Genomic DNA, 13,398 nt, shown 5'->3' on the forward strand with positions numbered 1-13,398 from the left:
CTTTTGATTTATTCATCCAAAATTTGCCAAATTCTGTGACATTAGGTGTTATACAGTAAATTCCATTTTTATGAGTGGATTCCGCGATTCCATCCGTGTTTTCCGCAATGCGGAAATCATAGGGCCCTAGAGACTTCTTACAAAGACCAAAAAAATCTGCCCAGCCCCAATCTTTTTAACAGTAGTGTAGATCAGTAAGTTTTGGAACAGAGTCTGTGTGTGTGTGTGCATGTGTGTGTGTACCTTGGTGGAGCCGTTGGCGTAGATGGGGATCATATTTTCCGCCCCCTGTTTGACTTTGAGTTCAATGTTTAACTGCCTTTCCAGTGCAGCGATTCTGTCCTTATGCGCCGACGACCTGCTCTCTGCTCCCGGAGACTGAGGAGCATCATCTAGGAGTAAGAAGTAAAAAACAAAAATTACAGTTTAATTACAGGTTTTAAAAATTGACTTGTAATGTGTAAAATCAGGTTTTTTATATGAAAACATGAATTAATAATATTTTAGGCATTTATAATTTATGTCTTTAAGCATATGTGTTTTTGTTTGATTTAATTATTTACGAGTACTGGAATTATGGATGGGCACCCACTCAATAAATCAAAAGATTAATTCAAAACAATTATTTATACACTACTAGTCAAAAGTTTTTGAACAGTAAGATGTGTAATGTTTTTTAAAGAAGTCTCTTCTGCTCACCAAGTCTGCTTTTATTTGATCAAAAGCACAGTAAAACAGTAAACTGAAATACTTTTACTATTTAAAATAACTGTTTTCTACTTGAATATATTTTAAAATGTGATTTATTCCTGTGAAGACAAAGCTGAATTTTCAGCACGAAAATTAAGCTTTGACTTCAAGCTTTTCAATGGTATGCTGTATAATGTTACAAAAGCTGTTTTATTTCAGGTAAATGCTGATATTTGGATCTTTCTATTTGTCAAAGAATCCTGAAAAAATGTACTCAACTGTTTTAAATGTTGATAATAATAAAAATGTTTCTTGAACAGCAAATCAGCATATTCGAATGATTAATGAAGAATCATGTGACACTGAAGACTGGAGAAATGATGCTGAAAATATAGAATTAATTACAGTAATTAATTACATTTTAAAATATATTCAAATAGAACGCAGTTATTTTAAACAGTAAAAATATTTAAAAATATAACTTTTTGCTGTCCTTTGGATCAAATAAATGCAGGCTTGGTGAGCAAAAGAGACTTCTTTAAAAACATTAAAAATCTTACTGTTCAAAAACTTTTGACTGGTAGTGTCATTAAGAAGCTTATTATTCTCTAACAACATCACTGTCATCATCACTCATATCCAGCAGTCTGTGTCCACTCACCACGTGAATCATCCGTCCCTTTGACGACGATATGAGCGTCCAGCTCTTGCAGCTGAGCGTGTAGCGAGTCCAGACGTCGATTGGAGCTCCGCAACTGACTCTCCACCTGCTGAGCATTTCGTTTATCTGTAGTGGCTCTGCGGAGATTCTCTGCCCCCTCTTTAATCTTCAGCTCCTTCCGGATTTCCCTGCGGATTCGCTCTCGCTTTTCATCCAACCGCTGCTGAACACTCGAGTCAGAGAAATCGGAGCTGTGGTCCAAGCCCAGCTGCTCTAGAACTGACAACCCACCAGGATCACTCTGCAAAACAGAAAATTACGTTTAATGAAAATTTCACTTCCAGAACAAAAACGCACAGATAATTAACTCATCCACTTGTCATCCAAGATTCTTTCTTCAGTTGTAAAAAAAATTGTTTTTTTTGAGGAAAACATTTCAGGATTTCTCTCCATGGAGTGGATTTCTATGGGGCCCTTAAGTTTGAACTTCCAAAATGCAGTTTAATTGCAGCTTCAAAGGGCTCTAAATAATCCCAGCAGAGGAAGAAGGGTCTTATCTAGTGAAACGATCGTTTAATGCACAAGCTATATACTTTTTAACCACAAATGCTCATTTTGTCTCACTCTGGGTCAATACAGTTAGAGTATGTTAAAAAAAAACTCCCATCTCATTTTCTCCTCCAACTTCAAAATCGTCCTACATCACTGCAGAAGTACAGACCCACTGTTTACAAAGTGAACGTGTCGTGCAAGGAGGGTCAAATGCCCGTTACAAAAAAAGGTTAAACAGCGATGTAGGGCGATTTTGAAGTTGGAAAAGAAAGTGAGATGGGAGTTTTTCAACATATCCTAACTGTCATAAACCAGAATACACATTCGTGTAGAGTTCATCAAGAGCTAGACAAGACAAGTGTTTAAGGTTAAAAAGTATATCAATTGTAATTTCTTTTTAGAAATTTAGTTTAGAGCCCTTTGTAGCTGCATTTAAGCTGCATTTTGAAAGTTCAAACTCAATAAAAGTCTATATGGAGAACATTCTTTCTGAAAATGTTTTCCTCAAAAAACATAATTTCTTTACCACTGAAGAAAGAATGGTATGAACATCTCCTTTAAAGATGAAGCAATCCCAGTGTCAAATGCAGATCAAAGTCAAATACAGCTTCAGATATCCTAAGAGATCTTAGTAATTCACTAAACACACTCCATTGAGATCAATTCGTAATCATCTTTAGTTTGACATAGCCAGACTTATGAATGTTGGCATGAGTCTCATCCACATTGTGGCTTATCTGGCCAAGACATGCCCACAGGAAAAGACCATCTAACCAACAAGTACAATGTAAACACCTAAATAACTAAAGAGCATTTGTGGTTTAAAAAGTATAGAATTTTTTATTTTTTTAGAAAATGACCGATCTTTTCACTAGATAAGGCTGTTATTCCTCAGCTGGGATCGTGTAGAGCCCTTTGAAGCTGCATTGAAACTGCAATTTGGACCTTCAACCTGTTGGCCACCTCTGAAATCCAATATATGGAGAAAAATCTTGCAGTGTTTTCCTCAAAAAACTGAATTTCTTGAACATGAACATCTTGGATGACATGGGGGTGAGTAAATTATCATGAAATTTTTATTCTGGAAGTGAACTAATCTGTTAAATATTTCTCAGAATTTGTGAAGAATACACTTAGGATCTTTGGCCTAAAACACAGGTGCCCAGAAACAAACTACAAAGCATCTGTCACTCCGCTTGAAGATTTACACAGCTCTAAAACCAACTAACTACAAATTAACGGTGGATTCCAGACATTTGGGGTCATTTTCACTATTGTTTCCCATCCTGCTAGTCATGACTTCCATGTTGGGATACTATTCACTGCTTCCAAAGACATTCCAGCCTGCCTGAAACAAACTGACCAAAAATGTTTGCGAGACATGAGCTTCTATTGGTTTAACAAAAGAAAACCCAGAGCATTTAAAATCAATCAGTTTATAAACTTCCAGAAGCATTTAAAAAGAAACAAAATTAAGCAAATATGCATCAACTAACCAAATTTAAAGACATAATATAAACAGCTATTGATTACAAATGAATGCAAACAGTCTGAAAAAAGTTTACTTTGGTGGTAAATTCTGGAAAAAAAAGTAAAAAAAAAACAATGCTGAGATGAGAGATATTAAAAAGCACATATATGAGATGCAACAGAAATAAGTTGGATCTTTTATTAAAAACTGACAGTTAAAATCTTACGTAAAGATTTAGTTACACACAAAACCAATGTTTTACAGGTTACACGAGTTTGCACATTAGTCACACCCACTAAACAATTGAAAACAGTCAGCCAACACGTTTTTCCACAATTGCGCAATTTTAATATTGTTTTACCATCTACCAGTCATAATTTGTACAACTGAATACAACGCTGACAATAATCACCTATAGATTTGCTGTAGCAGCTCTTTCCCATTCACAGCCTAAGGAAAAAGCCTTTTAATCTGTTTTGACAACCAACAGTCCTATCAATAATAAAATGTCACCTGTATGTCCAGATATTCCCAGTGATCCCATTCACCAGACCAACACATTCTCCTCTCTCCAGCAATGAGACCAATATCCAGTAGCATAGAAACAGAGAGACAGAGGGAGACGGAGGAAAAGAGAGCGAAAGAGATGAGGGAAGGGAAAGCTGTGGTCGAGGGTCGCCCTCCCTGTGCAGGATATCCGGTTAAACCTCTGCACGGTCTCTTCCTGTTTTCTGCGAGGCTTGGCTTTACTAGATGACACCAGTATAGGAAATAACTAAGGCTATTTTGTCTATGTCCATATGTGTTCAAGTAACATTATCCATGTTTCAATAAGAACTAGCTTACAATGTGTAAGTGTTGTTAATTTATCAGTTTATAGAAACTGAAAAGAAAAGTACTAATGTGCCTTCATTCAGTGTGAGAGAAGACTTCTAAGAAACTGAGGCAGGAAGGACCTTCATAAACAATTGAGGGGAACATGGGAGAACAGCATTAGCACATGTGTGTGAGAGAAGGAGATAGCAATATACCAAGATAAACTAAGTTGGGGGTGGGTAGAATAACCAAACGTACATGACTGTTCAAAATGACTGTTGTGGTCGAGACGGGAACATTTTTCATGTTTTTGAAAAAGGTCTCTCATTCTCAGCAGGACTGCGTTTATTTGATCAAAAATACATTATATACAGTTGAATTTTACATACTGTACACCTTGCAGAATCTGCAAAATGTTAATTATTTTACCAAAATAAGAGGGATCATACAAAATGCATGTTACTTTTTATTTAGTACTGACCTGAATAAGATATTTCACATAAAAGACTGTGAATTTATAAAAATGACCCTGTTCAAAAGTTTTCATACACTTGATTCTTAATCCTGTGTTGTTACCTGAATGATCCATAGCTGTTTTGTTTTTGTTTTTTGGTTTAGTGATAGTTGTTCATAAGTTCCTTGTTTGTCCTGAACAGTTAAACTGCCTGCTGTTCTTCAGAAAAATCCTTCAGGTCCCACTAATTTGTTGGTTTTTCAGCATTTGTGTGTATTTGAACCCTTTCCAACAATGGCTGTATGATTTTAAGACCCATCTTTCCACACTGAGGACAACTAAATGACTCATATGCAACTATTACAGAAGGTTTAAACATTCATTGATGCTCCAGAAGGAAAACCAATGCAATAAGAGCCGGGGGTGAAAACTTTTTGAATTTGAAGATCAGGGTAAGTTTAACTTATTTTGTCTACTGGAGAACATGTAAATATCTTCTGTAGCTTCTGAAGGGCAGTATTAAATGAAAAAAATAAGATATTTAGGCAAAATAAGAAAAAATGTACACATCTTCATTCTGTTCAAAAGTTTACACCCCTGGCTCTTAACTTGCAGAAAAACAGAGCTTATATAGGCAAATCTTAACAAGCAAACCAGTCACAGGTGGAATTAATCAGATCATAAAGAAATGTAGTTCCCTGAGAAGCTAAAGAGTAGGAAAATTGCCAGTTCAGCTAGTAGGTGTAACAAACCCCAAAATGTCCAAAAAATGTTCCATGATGATCAAACCGTAGTAGCATTATTGCAGTGGTAGAGCTGGGGATAATACACTGTTTATAAGATGTCCGCAACAGATTTCTAACTCTCATTTTTATCTCTTTTGTGATTTGAATCAATCACACATGCCATATGACATCAACCTAATTAATTACAGCTGGAACATTTACCCAAATTGCTGGTTCAAAACCAAGGAGCTTAGAGCAGCTGCTCTGAAGTCTTTGATGCATTCAGCTATTGTAAAACTGAAACTCATAAACAGGTCACATATGCCCAAATTTAGCCAACAGATGCAACTCTGAATTCCGATACAGTTTTAATCCTCCTTCTTTTTACAGCAGACACCCTGAAGAACAGCAGCCCATGTCTCTGTTAGTGTGATCAAACTGCTATCTGATAAAAGCAAACGAAGACGGATAGCCCGAGGCCGATGCGGATAATTGCAAAAACACAGTTTCAACACTAGCAGAGATTCAGCCTCAGATAAACTAGCTCACAATGACTAGACTGTTGCAATAAAGTTTACTTTGCACAACAACATATGAGTCATTTACAGTAACAGAAGCAATGTTTGTGTGAGAAGGATCTCTTGACTCACTGGCATCAAAATAGCCCTTTACTACAGGAACAAATTACACTAGGCTTGATTTTGCGGTAATGCATTAATCTGCTTTTATACATAGACTGCCAATGAAAGGTTTGGGGTTGGTAAGAAAAAAAAGTAAAAATACAGTAAAAACAGTCATGTTGTGAAATATTACAATTTAAATAACTTGTTTTCTATGTACAGTTGAAGTCATAAGTTCACATACAACTGTTGACTGTATGATTATAAGATCCAAGTTTTCACACTGAGGACAACTGAGGGACTCATATGCAACTATTACAAAAGGTTCAAACACTCACTGATGCTCCAGAAGACAACACGATGTGGGGGTGTAAACTTTGAAGATCAGGGTCAATTTAACTTATTTTGCCCTCTGGAAAACATGTATGTATCTTCTGTAGCTTCTGAAGAGCAGTAATAAATGAAAAAAATATATTTAGGCAAAATAAGAAAATTCTGTTTAGAAGTTTGTGTTTCCTTCTGTAATAGTTGCATACGAGTCTCTCAGTTGTCCTCAGTGTGATAAATGGATCTCAAAATCATATAGTTATTGTTGGAAAGGGTTTAAATAAACAAAAGTGCTGAAAAATCTAAGAATTTGTAGGACCTGAAGGAACTGTTCAGGACAAACAAGTGACACATGAACAACTATCACTAAACAAAAAACAGCTGTGGATCATTCAGGTAACAACACAGTATTTACAATCGAGTGTATGTAAACTGAGCTGCTGCTCAAGAAACATTTATTGTTATCAGAACATCTGTGATACTTAATATTTTTGTGAAACCATGAAACCTTTTCCTTCAGGATTCTTTTCCTTCATTTATTTGAAATAGAAATCTTTTTCATTATCAGTCTTCACTGTCAGTTTTGATCTTTTTAATTCATCCTCACTAAATAAAAGTATTCATTTCTTCTGCATTTCCTCATCTGCATAAAAAATGGGGGTTTGTCTAGACTTTGTCCAGGAAGCATCAATCCTCAATGGTCTCAATCTTACCGCTATTAATAGTACTTTCTGTGACCAGTGGGTGAAAGAATGTTGCTTACCACAACGCAGTCCTAAAATGTCAAATGTGATCATTTCCACTCCAAATGCCAGTTACAACAAAACACAGACAGAGATGCACAATAAATGACCATATTGGTAATTAGACGATTTTACATCATCTGTTAACGTTTTTCTTCTTTTTATATTTAGGTTTCCTAACTCTCACTGAAAGTTAATATTTAGAATTTTTTGTAAAGGTGACATATCATGAAAATCTGACTTTTTCCATGTTTAAGTGCTATAATTGTGTCCCCAGTGCATCTACCAACCCCAAAAATGTGAAAAAGGACAACCTAGTAACTTAATCTTGCTAAGCCTTTTTCTGCAAGCATGTGATAAAACAAACCACTCAGATTTCTGATAATCTGCACGATTCCTTTAATTCAAGCAAAGCATGTTAACAGTTTTGTTCTTGGCTGCACAGATGAGCAAAGAACACTATTTAGAGTCCCAGCCTCAGAGGAGACAAGTGAGCAGTGGATTCATTGATTTATTTACTGTATATTATACTGCTGCCACCGCACTGATTTTACATAAACATGCGATTTCTTTCCCAGCTGTTTCCCTTTACAGATATAACCGACTATTTTTGTAACTCTTGTGTGTTTTTAACATAAACTTGTGTGTATTTGACAGTTTAAGCGCAATAAGACATGAAAGAGAACTTAGTTTAGTACTCACATGCCATGACAACCGCTCTCTGTGCGCGTGCTTGGAATGTGTGTAAAGAAAAACCTTATTTCAGAGGTTTAAACTATTATGGTTTAAATGCATGATTTCAGCATGATAGAAAGGATAATCAAAACCAAACAGATGTTTTTTTTTACTGCAGAGTATCTGAGGTAAGAGCTTTAAAGGCACAGCCCTGTTCTGGAAAAGGGGGCGGGGAGCAGCAGCTCATTTGCATTTAAAGAGACATGCACAAAAACAGCGTGTTTCTGCTTCCACTTAAAATTGGCATTTTCAAAATGATATAATAAATGATCTGTGGGGTATTTTAAGCTGAAACTTCACAGGCACATTCTGGGAACACCTGAGACTATATAACAATGCTAAAAACTCTTCTGTGGGACTTTTTTTGTGACACAAGAGAGAGATAAGTGCTGTGGTTACAGTGATACAGTTTCAGCAACAATGGTTTAACTCTACAACCACAGCATCCTTTTCGACCATTCCACTCGAACGCAAGTCATCACATCACTGAAGCTACATCTGAGGCTGGTTTGGTGGGCCAGCTCACATGCATCAACTCAAACAAAGGACTAGAAAATACCTACAAGAGAGCAAGACAGGATATGAAGAGTGTCAGACAGAGGAAGAGCATAAACAATGACAGAAAAGCACAAGGGAGAGTCAGAAGAGGAAGAGGGGGACGAGAGGAAATGACGTGATGCAACTCGCACAGATATCAAATGTTGGGGGAGGGAGGACGCGGCCCACAAAGAAAACAAAAGTCGGCCCACATAAGAATAGTTTAACTCCTGAAAAAATAGAAAGAGGGGGAAATAGACAGTATAAAGAGAAAATTGGAAAGCCAAAGATGGTCATAACAGCATCTTTGCTTTTTAAGGAAGTGCAAATTGACATGTTGAAGTATTGCAGCCCTGCATTTCTTATGAATATATTTTTAAAAAATGTAAATAATTTGTAAAACATTATAAAGTTCATTAACATTTTGTAATGCAATATGTGACCATGGACCACGAAAACAGTCACAAGGGTACTTTTTTTGAAATTGAGATTCATACATTATTTGAAAGCTAAATAAAGAAGCTTTCCATTGATGTGTGGTTATTATTAAGATACAACGATTTGAAAATCTGGAATTTGAGGATGACAAAAAATTTAGAAAATTGCCTTGAAAGCTAAAAAACTAAGTTCTTAGCAATGGATATTACTAATCAAAATTTAAGTTTTTGATGTATTTACGGTAGGAAAATCTACAAAATATCTTTATCTGATCTTTATCTTTACGTAATATCCTAATAATTTTTTGGCATGAAAGAAAAATCAATAATTTTGACCCATACAATGAATTTTTGGCTATTGCTACAAATATACCTGTGCTACTTAAAGGAACACTCCACTTTTTTTGGAAATAGGCTCATTCTCCAACTCCCCCCGAGTTAATAAGTTGATTTTTAGCGTTTTGAAATCCATTCAGCTGTTCCTTGACTATTACGCCGGAATGGAAGTGTAGTTCCTAATCTTATCAGCCTAGAAAATTGAAGCTATGCATTTCCACCGATCTTAGTACACGATATAACTACAGAAGAGTCAAGTTTTAAACAGGAGAAATATCGAAACTCGTTGGTCATTTTTGAACGCGATGCTACTGGTCTAATAGGATTCAATGATCTATGCTAAGCTATGCTAAAATTGATATCGCCAGAACAGGAGAACGGCTGAATGGATTTCAAAACAGTAAAACTCAACTTATTAACTCAGGGGGAGATGGAGAATGAGCCTATTTCCAAAAAAAGTGGAGTGTTCCTTTAAGACTGGTTTTGTGGTCCAGGGTCACATATTATATAAATATATTGTAAAATATAGCAAAACTATTTATTATAATCATAAATTGCATTAATATTTTATAATATATTTTACACTTCCTTATTTTAAATGATTTACAGTGGTGTGTAAAAATGCTATTTATTTATTATATTTTTTATTTCATATTTATTTCAGCACTGCATTTGTATCAATATATTAAAAAACTTAATTTTAAATGCAACTTTAATTTTTTTTTTGTTCACTTCTAATAAACTGTAATTATAAACATTATTTTAAACTATTTTTAAACAATCTTTAATAAGCTGTTTTGATACTTCGTAATAAAATTATTATTTTTATTTAAAATGATTGTAAACAGACATAAAAAAATGTTATATATTAATAAATAATTATTTTATTTGTTAAATACAAATAATAGATACTTATGTAACATTCGTAATATAATACATTCATAATAGATTATGGTCACAATACTTTTCTTTAAATAAACTAATTTGTTTATACATAGCTATTTGCATTCTTGCGCAACACATTTACCACGACCGCAGCCATTACACACTGAGATATGAACTGAATTAAAAGTATTTGCATTGTAGTTTGACTCTAAAACTTTATTCTAGACAATTCTTTACACAGAAACTCAGGATTTGGGGCGTCTTTAAAAGGCCTACCCCTTGTGGTGAAGCTGGAGTCTCTAGATGGGTGATGTTGCTGTCGTCGTTGTGTTGCTCTGTGAGGGATGTATTTCTTCCCTCCTCGTTAGCCATGTCACACCCTCTATCTCCCTGCGTCTGCCCACCCGGCCGTGATAAAGACTTCTAATAAAATCTCCCACTGGAGCGGCGGTCAGTCCACCCCCCCAACCGAGACCCTCTTTATCAAAGCCACTTCACAACAGAGACAGCTTCCCCCTCGACTAAAGAAAGGCGAAAAACGGAAGCGATGTGGGGGTGAGCTGCAGGAAGGAGGAGAAAAAAGCAAAGTGACAGATTAAGACAGTGAGCGAAAATGTGACCAAGCCCCACCCCTCAACTACACTTCAACAGCAAGTCGATCTAAACTCTTTTAAGTCATGCGTGTTGCAATTTGCGAGCATGTGTGCTGCATAGTCTACAGCGAAACAGCAGCAAGCAGTTTCACTAAGATGCGATACAAAGATTGCCATCATCATCTAAACACAACGCGAGAAGTATGTCATTGTGACTGAGGGCACAGGAAGTTTTAGTATAATGTTGTTGTTTTTGTCAGCTGCTGTGTATTTTCATGTATGTATGGCCATATGATACTTAGTATACACAGAATCTAATGAGTAAGAATGAGTTGCAATATGGGAAGATACTAGTGCTGGGCGGTTTGACCTAAAATCTGTATCACAGTTTCTTTTTGGATTCTGGCGGTTTCACGTTTATCACCGTTTTCCGCTGACTTTTTATGAGTCACAATGCATGAAACTTGTAGAACCACTCATTTTAATCATCAAACAAACATTTTACATTTATGAGCAGTTTTTGATGTAATTTAGATTGTATAATTTCTAAATTTAAAGCAAAAACACAATGGTCTGACCTTAGCTTTGTGATATTATGCTACTAGGCTTAATTCAAATGTAATGTTTTGCCACAATTTTATTTTTTAGAAAGCGAGGAATTGCAATTTTGAATAGAAATATTACCAAATGTTAGAATTAGACACTTTGACCATATGCCTATGGTAACAGTAAATAGAAAAGAACGATCCACTTGTGCTCCTAACCAAAATTTCAGAGCACACACTGCAAAAATGCTTTTCTTACTTAGATTTTTTGTCTTATTTCCAGCTAAAATATCTTAAATATTCTTAAATAACGATGGATTTTCTAGACGACTATAAATTACTTTCTTGTTTTCAGAAAAAAACTAGTTAAAATTAAGTGGGTTTTTGCTTAACAATCTACCAATTATTTCAGAAAGAAAACAAGATTATTTTTCTTAACCCATTGGCAGATTATTTTTCTTGTTTCAAGCAAAAATTTACTTAATTTTGACTTGTTTTTTCTGAAAACAAGACAATCATTTTTACTCGTCTAGAAAATCCTTCTTGATTTAAGAATTTTTAGATATTTTGGCTGGAAACAAGACAAAAAAAATCTAAGTAAGAAAAGCATTTTTTGCAGTGCAGTCAAAATTTCAGGAGCACATTCTAACCAATAATCAAAAAATCTGATAAAAAAAAAAAATTAGCCTTCCTATTACAAAAAATATTTTTTTAACTCTTTAAAATGTCAAATTAAAACAACAGAATATAAACAAGTAGGATAAGAATAATTCACATTTTTAATGAGCATTTTTGACAATGATATTTTTATGTTTAATGAGCATGAGTGCAATCAAATTCATAAATTCATGTTGAGATTAATGTTTTAACTATAACATTTTGAATATCGATATTTAAATAACTGAAAAGATACTTTAAATATAAAACTTAATCTGCCAGTAGGTGGCGTCAAGTCACTGATTTAATTACTGAATCATATTAATTTGATTCATTCAAACTTCTAATTTATTCAGGAATAAAGCAAGTGACTGTCTCGATGAATGCAAAATTGAATCATTGACTCACTAGATTCTTTAAAAACGCACATTCATTCATAAACCAAACACCGCTGTGTTTGAATGGAGATGCGCAGCGGCTCAGACGTGACTTGTTTCAGACTATTTTTAACGATGAAATAATAGTGCTATAGTAACAAGGCAATAGTGTTATAATCAGACAATGTATGTCACTTAATATTAACTTCTTGTTTATTTAACTGTTGTATTAAATCAATATCATATTTACAAACTCCCTTAAAAATGATTAAAAGCTGTCACTCATCGCAATCTCACAAAGTTCCATTATAAATCAATGAAGCTCTCTACACTGCACAATCAATCTATTATTTACACCCGTCTACATTTTTTCGTGAGATATGTCTGTGATACATTACTGAACCTGGCAAAAACATGTAGAAACCTTTGAAGCTCCCCTCAGCGTAAACACAAATATGCTGATCGGGTGAGTCGCACATGGTGCTCCTAAATATTTTTTAATTGAAAAAAAAAAAGAGACAGTTTCAAACTTGCACGGTATGAAAATATGTAATGTTAAAATGTTATGACTAGATACTAGATAACAACCACATATGCCTTATACTCACATACTTTATAATAAATCATTAATCATACAGTATGCATAATTTGGGGAATTTAATTGCCCACAACCCCCAAATTAAGTGTAATATGGTTCAGTGAGCCAAAAACTCAATGATTCTCATCTCCTGAAATACACTAAGCTTTTAAGTAAGATGATGTTCTCCAGTGTATCAGAAGAGTAGAGATTTGCTAGGAAAAAAAAATCCCAGTTGCTAAATACAGGTTGCACTGCCATGCTTGAACAGCAGGGGGCGGTTTGCTGTTTGACCACAATTGTTAAATGAAATAAGATTAAAAGTGTCTGTTTGATATCAGTTTGTAGGAGAGACCTTCACTGACATTACTTTGGAAGAACGCTGCTGTAATAATAACAACAGTCTCAGTAAAAGTCTGAATGCAGATGCATAGAGTCAGAGGAGATATGTTAAGGGCAGATAAATAAAGATATAAAAAAATTAGCAAGGGGTAAAAAAAGGGGTTTAGCGTTAGATCTGGTTCCAGATGTCCCTGTGTCAGTTTTAAACATCATAATAAATGCGTCTTCAAAGCGTGTCTAGAAGCCCTGGGTTTAATAAAGATTTAACGGCATGATGTAGCCAACAGAAAAATAGCCTGAATCTCTGTATGTGTGAGG

The 13,398-nt window shown here is 34.9% G+C and overlaps 1 protein-coding gene across 3 annotated transcripts in view; it reads right to left on the reverse strand.

Annotated features, from left to right (window-relative positions):
* The window catches only part of pkn1a (protein kinase N1a), a 58,974-nt gene that overhangs the window by 22,447 nt on the left and 23,129 nt on the right, over positions 1-13,398 (reverse strand). Inside the window, exons 1-3 of one of the 3 annotated variants that reach the window (XM_073842067.1) lie at positions 10,266-10,398; positions 1,352-1,652; positions 244-392 (exon numbers count right to left, since the gene is read on the reverse strand). In XM_073842067.1, coding sequence (XP_073698168.1) covers positions 244-392; positions 1,352-1,652; positions 10,266-10,361 — 546 coding nt within the window. In that variant the 5' untranslated portion in view covers positions 10,362-10,398. Of the gene's footprint in view, positions 1-243; positions 393-1,351; positions 1,653-3,887; positions 3,994-10,265; positions 10,399-13,398 lie in introns of those variants that run through there. The other 2 variants (XM_073842068.1, XM_073842069.1) reach the window with 2 other exon arrangements.

Source organism: Garra rufa, chromosome 6 (genome assembly GCF_049309525.1).
Source record: "Garra rufa chromosome 6, GarRuf1.0, whole genome shotgun sequence".
NCBI lineage: Eukaryota > Metazoa > Chordata > Actinopteri > Cypriniformes > Cyprinidae > Garra > Garra rufa.